The sequence below is a fragment of the Lissotriton helveticus genome, chromosome 1_2, assembly GCF_964261635.1.
Source record: "Lissotriton helveticus chromosome 1_2, aLisHel1.1, whole genome shotgun sequence".
Classification (NCBI taxonomy): Eukaryota; Metazoa; Chordata; class Amphibia; order Caudata; family Salamandridae; genus Lissotriton; species Lissotriton helveticus.
Window position 1 is genome coordinate 353,706,982 of NC_136058.1, and position 16,963 is coordinate 353,723,944.

General features: G+C 42.8%; 1 protein-coding gene and 1 long non-coding RNA gene across 2 annotated transcripts in view; both read right to left on the reverse strand.

Moving 5' to 3' along the window:
• LOC144807913 (uncharacterized) overlaps nt 1-11,955 on the reverse strand; it is a 70,533-nt gene extending 58,578 nt beyond the window's left edge. The window contains exon 1 of the long non-coding RNA XR_013606521.1: nt 11,906-11,955. This is a non-coding gene — a long non-coding RNA (uncharacterized LOC144807913). The remainder of the gene's footprint in view (nt 1-11,905) is intronic.
• An 823-nt stretch (nt 11,956-12,778) lies between these two features.
• LOC144803733 (uncharacterized) overlaps nt 12,779-16,963 on the reverse strand; it is a 350,480-nt gene continuing 346,295 nt past the window's right edge. Inside the window, exon 13 of the mRNA XM_078671875.1 lies at nt 12,779-12,889. Within this exon, the coding sequence (XP_078528001.1) occupies nt 12,779-12,889 (111 nt within the window). The remainder of the gene's footprint in view (nt 12,890-16,963) is intronic.

A 16,963-nucleotide genomic window follows, 5' to 3' on the forward strand; every position in this document is an offset into this window, starting at 1 on the left:
AAAAGATGACTTTTTGGAGAAATTTGCTAACGTTTGCTAACGTGCCACGGGAGTTCAGAGCTGACTAAGCTCAAGGTTAAAAAGGAAGCTGTCGCTACAAAATGTAGCAGCCTAAGGAAGAACTGCCAAGACTTCTAAATGAACAATGGACAAGTGAATTTGCCCGGGCATGTAAGAAGGAGGTGTCACAGTTTACTGTGGTACGAGGTGGCTCAGCCAATGGAGAACTAGAATTCGTCTGCTGGAATGTGAAAAATAGTTAGCTCAGCTCAATTTAGGGTATAAGAATAGGTTCAGAGAACACATAGTTGGCTTACGCTCGAGAAATCTGGAGGACGATGTTATGCTGATGGACTTTACACGTGAGGACAGGAGTTTTTATTAATTACTTTATTACTAGGTGATGAGGGTAGAGACAGAGATATAGTTAGGATTTTGGAAAATGCTTAATTTTACTTATTCCTGCTAATGAATAATAATTCTTGATTTATGCTCTTTTTATTAATACTGAATAAATCTTTCTTTATGACAATTTCTAATGCTTGTTTAATAAAATACCAAAACCTAAGTTTTTCTAGATGTGTTTAAAATAAACTTTCTAAAATGACAAGCTGGTCTTGATTATTGCAGATGGTTTAAACAACTATATTTAGATCTTATCGCCTCATGATTCAAGCGCTCTAATGTTATTATGGGCCTAGTGTTGTAGTGTAAGTTTTGTGGTAGTAGATAGTGTCATTTGTGCAATATTTTGGTGAGAGCGCTGGATCACCCACAAAACATACGCACGGTTAGATCACCTGTTGGTTACCTCCCCAGTGAAAGCGTTAGCATCTGGATCTGAAATGGGTGTGATCTCCCTCTCGGACCATGCCCCGGTCGAGGTCCTGTTAACTATGCCCCCGACGGCGCTCCGCCCACGGACGTGGCGCCTTCGGGATACGCTGCTGCATAGGGCAGAAGTGGTGGCTCGCATTGAAAAGTCGATTCAGGAATTTCAATCCCATAACGATAATGCAGACACTAGTCGGGCCACGCAATGGGCGGCTTTGAAGGCAGTCATCAGAGGGGAATTTATAGCGATTTCCTCGGCGGACAATAGGGAGCGGCAGGCCAAGAGAGACGAACTCACAGATCGTGTTGGGGAACTGGAACAGATCCATCGCAGAACCGGGGCCCCCCGAATTTGGCGGCAGCTCAAGGAAGCCAGGAAGCTCCTGGCGGCCCTGGACCTCGACCGGGCGGAGTACGCCGCTTTGCGGTTGCGACACGCCTTTTATACTGGAGGGGACCGCTGTGGCAAGTTGTTGGCAAATAGGCTCCGTGTGGCGCGGCAGAGCCAGCTGGTCAAGGAGATCTCTGGCCCGATGGGCATGCCGGAAACTGAAGACGAGCGGATAGCTGCAGTCTTTCGGGGCTTTTACAAAGACCTCTATACCGGGGATCCTCCGGATGAGGAGGCGATGGACACTTATCTGGCCTCGATCACACTTCCCTCTCTGGACCCTGTGCAGGCGGACTATCTGGACAGGGACATTAGGATCGAAGAAGTAGTTTCTGCCATTGCCCGACTCAAGCACGGAAAGGCACCGGGCCCAGACGGCTACATTGCGCTGTATTATAAAACATTTTGCATGACGCTGGCACCCATCCTGACGCGCCTCTTCAACTCCTTTGCGGAGGCCGGGGCCATTCCACCTGATCTGCTCAGGGCCTCGATCTCGGTTATCCCTAAGCCAGGTAAGGACCCGAGGCAATGTGGATCCTACCGGCCGATCTCCCTTCTGAATATTGATTTAAAACTGTATACGGGGATACTTGCTGCTAGACTAGCTCTCCATCTGCCCGGCCTTATCGATCCTGACCAGGCGGGTTTTGTCCCGGGGCGGCAGACTGTGGACAATACGAAACGAATTGTTCATTTGCTGGAGAAGGCCTCTCGGGTTCCGGGGGAGCGAATGATGTTGGCGGTGGACGCAGAGAAAGCGTTTGACCGCGTCCACTGGCCTTACCTGGAGCGGGTGCTCATGAAAGCGGGTATAGGTGAGAAATTCCGCTCCATGATCCTTAATTGCTACGTTCGTCCATCGGCGGTGGTCCGCGTTACTGGGCACGCTTCTGCCTCCTTCGACATTGAACGGGGCACCAGGCAGGGTTGCCCGCTTTCACCTTTGCTTTTCGCGCTCTACATGGAGCCTTTTGCCCAGCGGGTGCGAGATAACCCGCGAGTGACCGGCATCCGGATGGGGGCCTTCACACACGCTGTTAGCCTTTACGCAGATGATGTTATATTGCCTATTGACAAGCCCGCCGTGGCTCTCCCGGCATGCATGGAGGAACTATCCTCTTTTGGCGCGGTGTCTGGATTTCGGATGAACATGGGTAAATCGGTAGCGCTGGATATCTCCCTTGACCCGGTCACTAGGGCCTGTTTGCAGCAGCGGTTTCCCATGTTATGGTCCTCGGAAGCAGTGCCCTATTTGGGCATCCAGATTGCACCTACCGTGGCGGCGATGGTGTCGACAAACTATCGAGCCCTGGGGGCCAAGATCAAGGAGGAACTGGGCCGATGGAATCGAGGCGCTTTTTCCTGGCTTGGCAGGATAGCTGCTGTTAAAATGACGATTCTACCTCAGGTGTTATACCTCTTTCGGGCCTTGCCGCTCCAACCGCCCGGAGGATGGATCTCGCAATTACAGGCCGATGTTTCTCGGTTTGTCTGGCAGGGGAAGAAGCCTAGATTGCGTAGGGCCCTCTCGCTGCTGGCCCCGGAAGCGGGTGGACTGGGTATCCCAGACTTCCGCAAATACTTCCAGGCAGCACAGCTGCGTTTCCTGGTGGAATGGAGTAGGTGGGAGTCTGATAAGCATTGGCTCTTCCAGGATCAGGCGGTGGCTGGGAGACCGCTGCAGGGAATCCCCTTCCTGCGTCGCCCACATCGGCCCAAAAATCTCTATGCCTCTTTTGTTACGAGGGTGCCACTGCGGGTGTGGGATGCTACGAGCGTTCTACGTGACCTCACCACATTCCCGTCACCGCTTACTCCGCTGGTGGACAATCCAGACTTTACCCCGGGGATGGAAAGAGGAGCGTTTGCGAGGTGGCAACAGGCGGGGTGCAGAGCCTTGTGTCATCTTTATGGCCCAGACGGGGTGGTTCCTTTTCCCCAACTTCGCCAGGAGTTCACACTTCCAGAAACGGAGCGACTTCATTACATGCAGGCCCGCCACTGGGCCCTCCACCCGCAAGTACGAGAGACGGCCGATCGGCATTTTTTCCCTTATGAGCGCTGGCTCATGACACAGGCTTCGGACTCCAAACTGATTACTGACTTGTACAAGCTGCTGCAGCCCCCGGCAACACACTTTTATCACCCTGGGAGAGAGCGTTGGGAGAGGGAGCTAGGGAGGACGCTGAGCCCTAAGGAATGGGAACACATAGCCTATAGAGCGCGGCACTCAGCCTACCACATGGGACTCACTGATACCTTGACTAAAATCTCTACCTATTGGTATTACACACCGGAACGAGTGCATGAGTTTGACCGTAGTAAAGCGGATGCGTGTTGGCGGGGGTGTGGACATAAGGGTACTCTTACGCATGTACTGTGGGATTGCCCGCTCCTAGAACTTTACTGGAAGGAAGTGTTGGATGAAATTGATTCTGCTTTTGAAATTGAACTGCCACGTTTCCCTGCCTATACCCTGCTGGGACTTCCGAATGATCTGATGTATCCCCTTCGTTCCCGCAGAGGAAGACAAATAGCTATAGCTCTGGGCTCCGCGGTTCAGAACATTCTGATTCATTGGCACACTGCTACAGTCCCGTCTATCACTGGCTGGCTCCACAGGTTGTGGCATGTGTTGGGTATGGAGAAGCTGTCCCTCACTGTGGCGGGTGATGTGGACCAGTTTAGGGAGCTCTGGCAGCCATTTCACTCCCTATTGCTTACTGAATTTAAGGAACTTACCTGTCCCAAATATCTCCGCCTTTTGAGGCTTCCAGCCCAGGTAGAGTCGGCCCCTTAATCTTCCTGTGAGTTTCTCTCCTTCGTATTGTAGCGCTGATGTATGTTGAGCTCGGGGACAGTGCACTGGACGGGGGTGGGATTGGGAGGGGGGGATGGGAGTTCGGGTGTTGGGGGGGCATGTTGGGTGGGGGGGTTTCATGGGTAATGTCATAACATGTTGAGGCGACTAGAGCCTTTTATCATAGCGCAGGCGGAGTTAACGGATGGCTATTCATTAACGGTACTTTTGGACACTTGCTTTTCCGCCCTGCTACATTCTCTTGAAATGTTTGTTTGTCCTTACATGTTGTCATGAATAAAATACTTTAAACCTAAAAATGTTAATAAGACAGGAATGAAAAGTATGAGGACAAATACTAAGCAAATTTATTCTGCAGCCTTTTATGCTCAGCTGTCTTCACTCGGTTTCGACTTTTGTAAAAACAACATTGAGACAAAAACTGTCTGGGGCACAAAAGACTGGTAAGTGCAGGGATTAGCAGCCTTATTTAGAGCCTGCATCATCCCCGAGCAAATCATGCTTTTGAATGACACTGTCAGACAGACATCTTGTCTTCGGTTAGCCAAGATAAAAGACCTAAACAAACCGTCTATACCTACACCTGATAGTAACACTTCAGAGGGGGAGGTCGGCATACATACTATTTTGCTTCACAACAGAACAGATCCAGATTGGAAAAAAATGGTTAATCTGGCCCACAGACACAAACAACTGTCAAGATAGATTCCTGAATAAAACACGGGGGTTCACATTCACTAGGACAGATCCAAGATGTGTTCAAGGACAGCATCCAGGAATAGTAACAACATACACTGTAGGGAAACTGTACCATGAATGGCTATATAGATCTACACTAAAAGATGTAAAACAACACTTATCTTTACTTAAAGATGGCGCTGATTTTAGGGACTTCTTGCAAGGACCTACTAAACTGCTTCATAAACGTTTTATATATGCCGGTATCTATGCTGCTTATAATGAAGCATGGAAGATTACCCAAGCAGAGACTGCAGAAAGAATACGAGAAATTGATAGTATTCATTTAGAAAAAACTCTCTCTGTGGTTGACAATGGGTTATTGACTCTGTCGTCCAGGATATAGTCTTTGGACCGCATAGTATCCTCTGCCATAGACATAATGGAACAGGACTTGATCATGTTGCAACATGGTCAGTCGCAATTACCTTCTATCATGCTATTAGGTTGGACATTGCAAAACCTTCGTTAAGGCTATGTGCCTTGGCATTTAATCAATACTACATCACTGTTTTCAGAATTTAATCTCACTGATATACAGATCAAATTAGCAGAGAGGGGAGCAGACTATACGGTGCTGAGCATTGAAAAACTGGAAAGATTACCATTAACAGTCGCTGGAAAAACAGCCATTGAATGGATTATACATGGAAAAATCACTCTGCCTTTTACAATTTTCCATTTTCAGTATTGTTTAAACCATATACCAGCAGGCACATATGAAAGGTTGGGTAAAGAATACATCAAGAAATCCTGGGATTTACCGTACACACACAAATGTTGGAGAGGGGGAAGAGAAGTGTTTCTTAGTGGTAAAAATTTTGAAAACACGCTAAGCGGTTCTCTCCTTTGTCAGGGTATTAATTTACACGGGGCCTGCGATGGATCCTCTAACAACTTATCTTGCCACCAGCAAGGTTCACCAGCTGTGGCGATTGATCCAATTTTTAGACAACTTTCTAATTGAAGTTACCTCATGTTGAATGATCACAGCTGCTGTGGCATGTTGCCAGGTTTACCCTCTCTAGTAACTGTGTCAGCCAGGGTCACTTGCTTTCCAAAAACCAAGACAGACCGGGAGTCACCGTTATGGCCTTCACTGAACATCTCTTCTATACGAATTGATACTTTAAGAAGAATGAAAGCCATTCTTTTACAGAAAACTGTGCCACTGACCTCGGCCAAATAGACCTATGATCTGCAAGTCACAAGGACTTCAGCTGAGATACATGCCCTCTTAACTACAAATTGCCCTATACATTTCTCGGAAATGTTAAGTCATATCTTAAACATGTCTGATACGAGTGGTATTGCACATGTATTTACACCTTTTGAAGCAGTCCTAGGAATATTTTTCAAACTTAGTGCACTCTGTGTTTGGCGGATTGCCTCTAATTTTGGGACTCGCTGCAGGGATACTAATTTTGCTCCAACTGCTGTGATATGGCAAGTCAATCCACAAGTGACACCCAGTTCACCGTGGAGACCACTCTGCTGGCGATGAAGTGTCCTGAGAGCATCATTCAAATTTTGGGGCTACCACATTTAAGAGAATTGAATACCACATGGTTTCCATCATTCAGACCAATTTGGCAAGATTGCATCTTACCTGTTCTACGATGCCTGCTATGCGGAGAAGAATGCATGTTAGACACCTGTCTCACACTCCCATCAGTCATGCTAACGGATGTTGATACTTTGCTTGAACCAGTAACGGCCCATGCAGTGTGTTGTCCCCAACGGCATTCATTGAGATCTCACAGACGTAAAATGCTACTGCCGAGGTACGAGAGGAAACAGGCACACAGGTACCCTCCAATTTGAACATTGCTAATGCGACCAATGCTGACGGTGATGCTTCCCATCTATGTGCAGTTGATCACCTTAACGAGGTAATCCAACTCTCAGCGACAATGTTAGATTACTTTTTTACACACTTAGAAGATTTGATGTTTTTTCAAAACAATAACACTGACTTTTGATTTGGCGCACAGTGTTCTGAGAGACTCTGAATTCGACCTTCATTTTTCAAAACAAAGTTCTAACTTTGGACTCTTTTTCCTATGATTAATTTTTTTTTTCAAATTTGTATTTTTACTTTTTTTTTGGGCACAAAGTAATCTGCTTAAAGTATAACTATTCATAGAGAACTAGAATTCTTTGAAAACTTCCAGGGGCAATATTTTACCTTGTCCTCATACAAACAGTTTTATATAATCTGTCATGAAATGGTTCCGGCACCTTTTTATTCTGTATTTACAAGCCATTTCATAAATGTATTTTCATGATTCATTCAGACAGCATTTTTACAAATGTCAACTATATGCTTAGCATGAAACATTGCTTTAAATGCGTATAGCACCAATGTGCTTTTGTGTACTACCAGTGCCATTGCATTTTTATGTATTTTGGGGGTGTTTTAACACATCATGTTTAGATAAGTTTAACGTGTTTAGAACTTAGTAATGTCATACATAAGAAAGTGGAGTGGGTGTTGTATGGCGTATTATATTCCGGCTGGATTTATTTAGGCATAGCCAATGCAACCCAAATACAGGCATTACTACTTTCATCCGTTCACCAAATGTCACAACGATTTCTTGGAAAACCAGCTTAAGGCATTGGGGACTTCCCCTTGTTTGAATATTGATTTCTCCAAGAACTCAGTTAGTTTTACAATGTTCATATGCCTGACTTCATGTCAAATATGGCATTCCTAAACACCTTCAAGATATAAATACACCTTCACTTGCTATGGTAAAGCACGGTGGTTCGGAGCAGTTCGACGACCTATTTGTCCGACGCAGCTCGCTACTGCAAGTCCCGAAGGAAGCCGACTCTCCAGCTGACGCACTGATGAGGAAGGTGCCCTCCTCTGCTGAGAATCCAGCTCCAGTGTTTCTGACTCCCCTTGCGGGGTGTTTGGAAATCAAGTCCCGAGACAGAGATACCAGACCTCCTTCATTCTAAAAAGGTATGGAGCTGATTAGAACCTAGAGAAACCATTGGTAGATTCTTGGCAAAACTAAACCTATGCAAAAGACCATACGTACTTCTTCCCACGTACTAGACCTGGGTTAGGTACATTGGGGTAGGCGTATTTTAGAAGCACCAGTTGAGTATTTTAGTCTGTTTTTTATGTATGTGTTTTTATATGGCTTAGAAACTATACAATGCTCTTATAGTATTATTTCATATTATTGTTTACACTGTATGCATTATACTTTGCATTCTGCCTAACGGTTGTAGCAGTTCACCTCTCTTGCATGAGAAAGAAGACTGTTCAATAAACCTTTTTATTGAAAACGCCCGTCTCTTTATTTCTCTGCAAACTCTGTAGAAATGAAGCGTGCACGATTAACTGAGTAAAATAGTTATCTACTGTTTCCGCTACTCTGAGAGATATGTTCTTATTTTTGGGGAAACAAAGTTGTCATGTTTATGCGGTTGTCAGAAACTAACCCCTTCTTGTGAATTCGAGAAAGTTTCTAATGACCTCTGAGCTAGCTGGCACTCACTAATAAGTTTAGTATATTCAATAGAGACCTAATGACCTAAGTTCTACGTCAAATCTGTAGGATATATTAGTCCAATGTGCAGAGCCTATTGGGAATATAGGAACTACACTACAGTATTGGTGGTATTGGTGGTGGTGGTAGTATTTGGGGTGGTGGTGGAAGTGGTGGTATTGTTGGTGGTGGTATGGGTGGTGGCATTGGTGGTGATAGTATTGGTTGTGGTGGTATTGGTGGTGGTTGTATTGGTATTAGTGATGGTACTGGTATTAGTGGTGGTGGAACTGGTGTTGGTAGTGGTGGTATTGGTGTTGGTGGTGGTACTATTGGTGGTGGTGGTATTGGTTTTGGTGGTATTGGTGGTGGTGGTGGTATTGGCGGTATTGGTGCTGGTGGTAGTATTAGTGGTGGTGGTATTGGTGGTGGTAGTATTGGTGGTGTGGTATTGGTGGTATTGTGGTGGTATTGGTGGTGGTATTGGTGGTGGTAGTATTGGTTGTGGTGATATTGGTGGTGGTGGTATGATATTGGTGGTGGTACTGGTGTTAGTGGTGGTGGTATTGCTATTGGTGGTATTGGTGTTGGTGGTGGTACTATTGGTAGTGGTGGTATGGGTTTTGGTGGTATTGGTGGTGGTGGTGGTATTGGTGGTGGTGATATTAGTGGTATTGAAGGTGGTATTCATTGTGGTGGTATTGGTATTGGTGGTGGTATTGGTTGTGGTATTGGTATTGGTGGTGGTGGTGGTAGTCATGGTATAGGTGATATTGGTGGTGGTATTGGTGGTGGCATTGGTGGTGGTGGTATTGGTGGTGGTATTGGTGGTGATGGTATTGGTTTTAGTATTTTTGGAGGAGGTGATATAGGTAATGGTAGTGGTTTTATTGGTAGTGGTGTTATTGGTGGAGGTGGTATTTGTGGTAGTGGTATTGGTGGTAGTATTGGTGGTGGTGATGGTATTGGTGGTAGTGGTGATGTTGGTTGTTGTGGTGGTGGTTTTGGTCTTGATTTGGGTGGTATTGGTGTTATATGTGGAGGTGGAGATTGTGGTATTGCTGGTGGTATTGGAGGTGGTGGTGGTATTGGTTTTGGTGGTGGTGGTATTGGTGGTGATACTGGTAGTGGTGCTATTGGTAGTGGTGTTGGTGTATTGGTGGTAATGGGGGTTGTATTGGTGGTGGTGGTATTGGTGGTGGAGGTGTTGGTGGTTGTGGTGGTATTAGTGGTGGTACTGGTGTTGGTGGTGGTATTGGTGGTGTTGGTGGTTTTTGTGGTTGTGGTATTGGTGGTGGTATTAATGGTGGTGGTATTAATGGTGGTGCGGTAGTATTGGTGGTGGTGCTGTTGTTAATAAAACAGGCTTTTGAAAATATCCCATCAGGTGGTTTTAGTACAGATGACATGTAGTACAGATGTGCTGTTGTCAGCTTCAGCCCATTAGCACAGGATTATGTGCTACATGGAATACACATGACTTATTTAGCTAATCATTTCTAAATCCATTTTACTTGGGGGGTTGAAAAAGGCATGAGATAATGCCGGGTTAAAGTGATTAAAGTGTTTGAAAAGAGGCGCCCGTGTTATGGGGGCGGGTGTGCTGTTTAAAAAACCACAAGCAGTTATAGCTGAAGCAGCGCATGTTCCGCCTCCAGTAAGAGAATCTCAATAAAGTAAATAGTACTTACATACTAAATAACAGGCTTCGTGTAACAACCGAAGTAAAGGAGCAGGTAGCCATGGGAGGTTAAAAAGGAAAACAAGGCCGTACTGAGGAGGGACTAACAATCCTATTAACCCTTTTGACGCTCATGACGGAGCGGTTCCGTCATGAGCGTCGGTTGGGCTGTGTGCATGACGGAACCGCTACGTCACGGCCCCGCCCGCTCAATAGAACCTTCAGCACAGCGCGAAAATCTGCTCTGCGCTAAAGAGGTTAACGAAGCTGAAGGCAGCATTTACGAAAGACAATGACACAAGCCACTTACAAATTTAGGTCGAGTGGTACGGCTTCTCTCCCATACTCTACTACATCTGTCTCGCAAAGTGAGCAGCCCATGCGCGCTGCCGCTAGGCTCAACCCAAAAATGTGCTACATTCTGGGCTTACTGCTCCTGTCCTGAGAACTGAGCAGTCTCTCAGTCTGTCTCTGCTGTGCTCAGTTTTCAGCAGCAAAAGATGTACCACGTTGTGCATCATTTTAGGTGGGGGTTTGTGAGGCAGTTCGCCTTAGTATAGAACAATGAACCCAGCACTGGGCAAGCGTACTTAGTTTTGAAATAAGGACAGCCTGCCTCGCTGTGAGCTATCATGGCATCTCAGCGGCTCACTCTCCTGAGCCTTTCCCAATTCCGTGCTATCTAGGCGCCGACTGGACTCAGCTAATTCAAATTATATGATGCCTTCCAGACCGCTTTATTTTCCCTCATGTTGGCTAGGGTTTAACGAATCCTTTAACTTGCTGCATGTGCTCGGGCAATCACCCAAAGACTGTGGTCCAAGGATGTCGCAAGGATGAAGACAGTGAACTAAATTCACTTGCGCTCCTTTCATTGCTTACTCAAACAGAGGCTGGGCAGCTGCCTGCATGAAAATATCATCTCTTAGGCATACATAGGCAGCCTCAGAAGAGGGATGTGTGTTGGGGCCACTCACATCCTGTTTGGCCAGGTCCACGTGGGCTGTTCCTCTACATTATTTTATTGATTGCCAGGGAGGTGCTGGGGGCAGTTGGCGTAGGCCGGTTAAGGCAGGGACAGAATTAATATGTTTTTAGCCAGCCTATCCCAAAACAGGTGTCCAAATCTGTGGCAGCGATGTTCCTGTCTGTGACACATCCTGGGTCCCGCCACCCCCAGAATTGTTGCATTCTCCTGGCAACAGAGGACTTCAACATGCATCTGACTTCAGCGGCTCTGAGTCGGAGGGAGCCAGTTAGTGCTTATCTTTAAAAGCCAGGACAGGCCCTTCCTCTCTACTCTCATAACAGCCAGCCATAGCCATCAGTTCTGAGGGTTTCTCTCACAGCCCAGCATGTGTCCTGAATGACTGGAGACTGGTAGGTTTTGTACTTGGACATTAAGATCTTCTTACCATTTCTAGCTGCTCAACTGGGTGTAATTTCTGATATCTGCTTGTTTCCCACCGGTTCATTGCTTTATCTTACATGCAAAAAAGTGTCACTCATCTTGTTGAGATGTCACTCATAATTACACTGAAATTGTGCAAATGTCACACATAAGCAATTTGTAACCTTGGCAGCTATGAATTGCAACTGACTGCCAAGCATCTCTCGCGTCAGCGTTCGCCCGCTGCGGCGCGAGGCATGGCGCTCCTTTTAGGACGTTCGGAGGCTTTGATCGATTACGCAGCAGAATATCCTAGTCTTGAAGCTTTCTGACATCTTTCAAGGGATCCCTTGGGAGGAATTAACACGGTTGAATTCCTTGCAGCTTAATTACAATTCAGTGTACTCTGTGTGGCTTCAGTATGCATCCTGTTCATCCAGTGGGCTCATATTCTTGTAATGGGGCTTAGGAGTGCAAGTAAGAATGTATTGGAAGATTCAAGAAGCTGCTCATAAGGAATAAAGCAGTAAACACTTACCTTCATCTGTGTCACTTCCTTGATCAGCAATGAGTCCCTTGATGAGTGGCTGTAAAATAAAAAACATGAAAATATCAGTACATTTGTTTGCTTACAACGTCACCTGGTTGAATATTTCATGAGAATGCTATGAAACTTTTATCTCTTTTATAATATTGTTAAAGGACAAAAGAATGTATTTTAAACTTGAATTGTGTATTTTAAACTTAGACTGTCTTTTTGGTTGAAACTTTTATGGCTGTGTGCCGAATAAAGTCAATTTGAATTTGCTATGAATCATACCTAACTAAACAGTGATCCACACATTAGGGGCCGATGTTATAGCTTTTCCGCGGCGGAAAAGCGGCGGACGGAATTCCAGACCCACCAGCCATCCTAATTTGGCGGTGGGTCTTTGGAGTCTCCGCCGCGGTTTTTCCGCATCCTCCAGGCCAGCGGACACTTCCGCCGGCCCGGAGGATGCGGAAAAACCGCCATCCTAATCGGCCCCTATATGTTTTCGTTAAAATACAATGGCTATCAATAACAGTCTACAATATGCCATAGTTATTGACAATATTTTGACTGTAATCTGTAATGAGACTGCTGATGAATGTTCTAATATAATATTCATCTAACAGTACATGTAGTACACGGTCAAGGTGAAATTTATTTTGTTTAATTTTACATAACAATTTGCAGTTATGTTTTACAATTAAGTATTGTGCAAAAATCAAATCAGATCTATGGTGACACCCTTGATAGTCTGGTACAGGGCAATTCAGTTAAATCTTAAGCACACTTTAACTGTGTACTTTGCGCATTAGTCACATTGCAGAACATAACACCTCCTCCATTATTCATGCACACGCCAAGGGAACCGCCTATGTTATGTTACAAGTGTGGTATGTTAGGCCACATGGCTAACTGGAAAGAATCTCCAGCATGGAAGGCAACATGTAAAGGATGGGGTAAACGTGGGTCATTTTGTGGCATGTCGAGGACCTAAAAAATTGAGAGGAAATATGAGAACTTAAAAGATCCAGAAATATGGTCTAAAATTGTTTTGTAACTTAATCATTCAGGTGAGGGTACTCCTAAAGGCATTATAAAAATAGAGGAAACAGATAATGTAGCAATGTTTGATTCATGTTTAAGACTAACCATTATACCTGACAAGGAATTTAAAAGTACATTTATAAACAGGGTCCAGTTATTACACGTGGACATACAACTTGGTGGATATTGGTGACAACCCATCAACATGAGCGGCTAATTTTGGCGAAAAAATTGCATGCACAGGAAATGAAGCTCAAACCAAAGTGGTGCACAGACATAATATCGACTCCAAAATATCGACTGGAAAGAATATCGAGTTGTAAATATCGTTTGGAGAAAATATCGACTAGACAGAATATCGACAGTCAAAATATCGTTTTTAAGGTAAGTGAAGTAATATCGACTGTAAATAATATAGACAGTGAAAATATCCAAGTATATAATCTAGATAGTAAAAAATATAGTTTTTTAAATAATATTTAATTATTTATAGTGTTTTATGTTATATTATATGTGAAAAGTGTCATTTTTTTAATTATTATTTTTAATTAATAATTTTTTTAAATTATTGTGTAATTTTATTCTGTAGCGGGTTGTGGGTTTATAGGGGAATAGGGTGGGAAGTAATTTAATTATAATAAATTAAATATGTAAATTTATTAATTGGTAGTAATAATTAATTAATTGGTAATTAAATAATATATGTTAATTATTTACAATTAAATTGGTAATTAATTTAATTTAATTGATTAATTGCTAATTATGTAAATTAAAATAATGTATTTTCTGTAGCGGGTTGTGGGTTTATAGGGGAATAGGGTGGGAAGTAATTTAATTATAATTAATTAAATATGTAAATTTAATAATTGGTAGTAATATTTAAATCATTGTAAATTAAAAAATATTTTTTAATTAATTAAAATGTAATTGGCAATTACTTTAATTTAATTGATTAATTGCTAATTATGTTAAATTAAAGGGGTATTTTTAGGGTTCAGGGTCAGTTTTCAGTTTTTGGGCAAAGGGGTATTTTTAGGGTTCAGGGTCAGTTTTCAGTTTTTGGGTAAAGGGGTATTTTTAGGGTTCAGGGTCAGTTTTCAGTTTTTGGGCAAAGGGGTATTTTTAGGGTTCAGGGTCAGTTTTCAGTTTTTGGGCAAAGGGGTATTTTTAGGGTTCAGGGTCAGTTTTCAGTTTTTGGGCAAAGGGGTATTTTTAGGGTTCAGGGTCAGTTTTCAGTTTTTGGGTAAAGGGGTATTTTTAGGGTTCAGGGTCAGTTTTCAGTTTTTGGGTAAAGGGGTATTTTTAGGGTTCAGGGTCAGTTTTCAGTTTTTGGGCAAAGGGGTATTTTTAGGGTTCAGGGTCAGTTTTCAGTTTTTGGGCAAAGGGGTATTTTTAGGGTTCAGGGTCAGTTTTCAGTTTTTGGGTAAAGGGGTATTTTTAGGGTTCAGGGTCAGTTTTCAGTTTTTGGGTAAAGGGGTATTTTTAGGGTTCAGGGTCAGTTCTCAGTTTTTGGGTAAAGGGGTATTTTTAGGGTTCAGGGTCAGTTTTCAGTTTTTGGGCAAAGGGGTATTTTTAGGGTTCAGGGTCAGTTTTCAGTTTTTGGGTAAAGGGGTATTTTTAGGGTTCAGGGTCAGTTTTCAGTTTTTGGGTAAAGGGGTATTTTTAGGGTTCAGGGTCAGTTTTCAGTTTTTGGGTAAAGGGGTATTTTTAGGGTTCAGGGTCAGTTTTGGGTTTTTGGGGTACATATACAATATTGCCTATTATTTAATTAAATTTTGTTACTATATATATATGTTTTAAGAAATATGATGAATTTTTTTTTATTTTTTTACTTTCATTAATTATTTAATTATTAAAAGTTATTTTAAGTATTGTTAATTATATTTTAGTAATTAATTTTTTATATTAATGTAATTAAACATTGTTTTTAGTAAAGTCGATATTTTTTACAACGATATTTTTGTAAACGATATTTTGTACTCGATATTTTTGTACTTACCTGTTTGTAGATTGGAACTCGATATTTTGACTGTCGATATTTTGTCAACGATATTTTGGGTAGTCGATATTCTTTCAGTCGATATTCTGTCAGTGATCCAACCAAAGTATATGTGGCTGAGAAAGTGACAACATTCTAAGATGGCCAGTTAAGAAACTTTTAGGAATAGTTTTAAATTCCAACACTTTGCCACAAATAATTGTCAAATCTGTTCAAGAAATCAGTTTTGTGAGCACATTTTCAGAGCTAATCCCAGAAGAACTAGAATCACTAAAATTGTAAACACATAAAATAAAATTGAAACATAACGCAAACGCCGTTGTCTCCAAGGTCCACTGTTTACCCGTGAACATTCAAGATCCCCTGAAGGAGGAATTGGAAAAACTATGTATTCAAAAAGTCATCAAACCAATTGAAGCCACAGAGTGGCTTCCCCATTGTAGGAGTACGCACACCTGACAATACAGTAATACTGTGTGTCCACGTAAGGCTGTGAAACAAAGACGTGTTGATGGACAGATTTCCAATCCCTACTAGTGCAGAAATGTTAACAGCCTTAACAGGGGCAGAAGTCTTTTCAACTCTTGACTTGGCATCAAGGTGTAATCATATCAGATCAGACTTCATTCTGAATCTCAAGATCTTACTGCATTCAATACGCCCCTGGGAGCATTCAAATTCAAATGCCTGCTTTTTAAGCTGATTGAGTTCCTCAGCATTCCAGAGAGCCTGTCTTCTATGCTCAAAGACAGTCCTGGAGTGTTTTATTATCAGGACAATGTATTGGTTTGTGTGGAAAAATGATACCGAACACAAAGAAAGAGTTAAAAAGGCACTCAAACAATTTCAAGAATTTGGTCTCACTGTGAGGGCTGAACAATTAAAGTTTGCATGTGAAGAGCTAACTTACTTAGGGCATAACATTTCAAACAAAGGAATCAAGCCCAAAGAAGATTTGGTATATTCCATATCTAACTTGGCAGCACCATACAACAAAGATGAGCTCTGCTCATTCCTTGGTGTGTAGAATTTTACAGCAAATTGATAAAGAACATTTCACATGAGGACACTGACAAAATCAAGAACTGAATTCAAATGGAACAGTACTTGTGACAAAGAATTTCTTAAAGTGAAAAAGTCATCAAGTATGCGCTCAGTGTGCTATAATTCCTTGCAGAACAGTTGTAGTGACCACCGACGCAAGAACAAGAGGATTGGGAGCAATTCTATCACAAATAGGAAAGAAGAAATTACAATAGTCTTTGCACCAAGATCATTATGAGAGGCAGAGGTCAAATACTCTGTAATACAATGGGAGGCATTCGCTGTATTTTGTATTTTGGGCTATTCAGACGCTTCAAAATGTCATTTGTGGTGGCAAGTTTAAGGTCAGAACTGAACCACAAACCCCTGAAAGAAATATTTTAAAAGAAAGGTTTATATGCAGTTTCAATCACGACAAGAATTGGATCATCAACCTGCAAGAATACATCTCCTCCGTCTTATACATCCCAGTGATAAAAACAAGGCAGCATATTTATTTTTGATAGATTTATTTAAAGAGTTTTATATAGCGTGAACGTGACCCTTGTGTATCAGAGCGCTTCAAAATATATGAGGTAGGTTAGAGATACATCTTCTATAGTAGAACGTTTCACAATGATATGAGGTAGGTAAGTGTGCAGGCATAAATTATTAACACAAATATGTACAGTGACATGAGGTAGATTTAAGGTTACAACTTGATATCAAGGTGTACTGGGACTTTCAGTACAAAATAGTTCTGAAATGTCTTTTTCCTGTGAATTCTACATTCCTGAGTCAGGAGTAGTACAGTACCGACAGAGGTTATCCCCAGTATACCTGGTGACTTTCTCTTTACTTATATTGTTGTTTGTTTTGGTAACATATATGTCACTGTGCTAGTGATGAACTGTCTTGCCTATGGTAGGAACTTACTCATTAGGAAGATCTTAGCTTCCCTCTTAAATGTTGCCATGTTTGGAACTTTCCTAATGTTT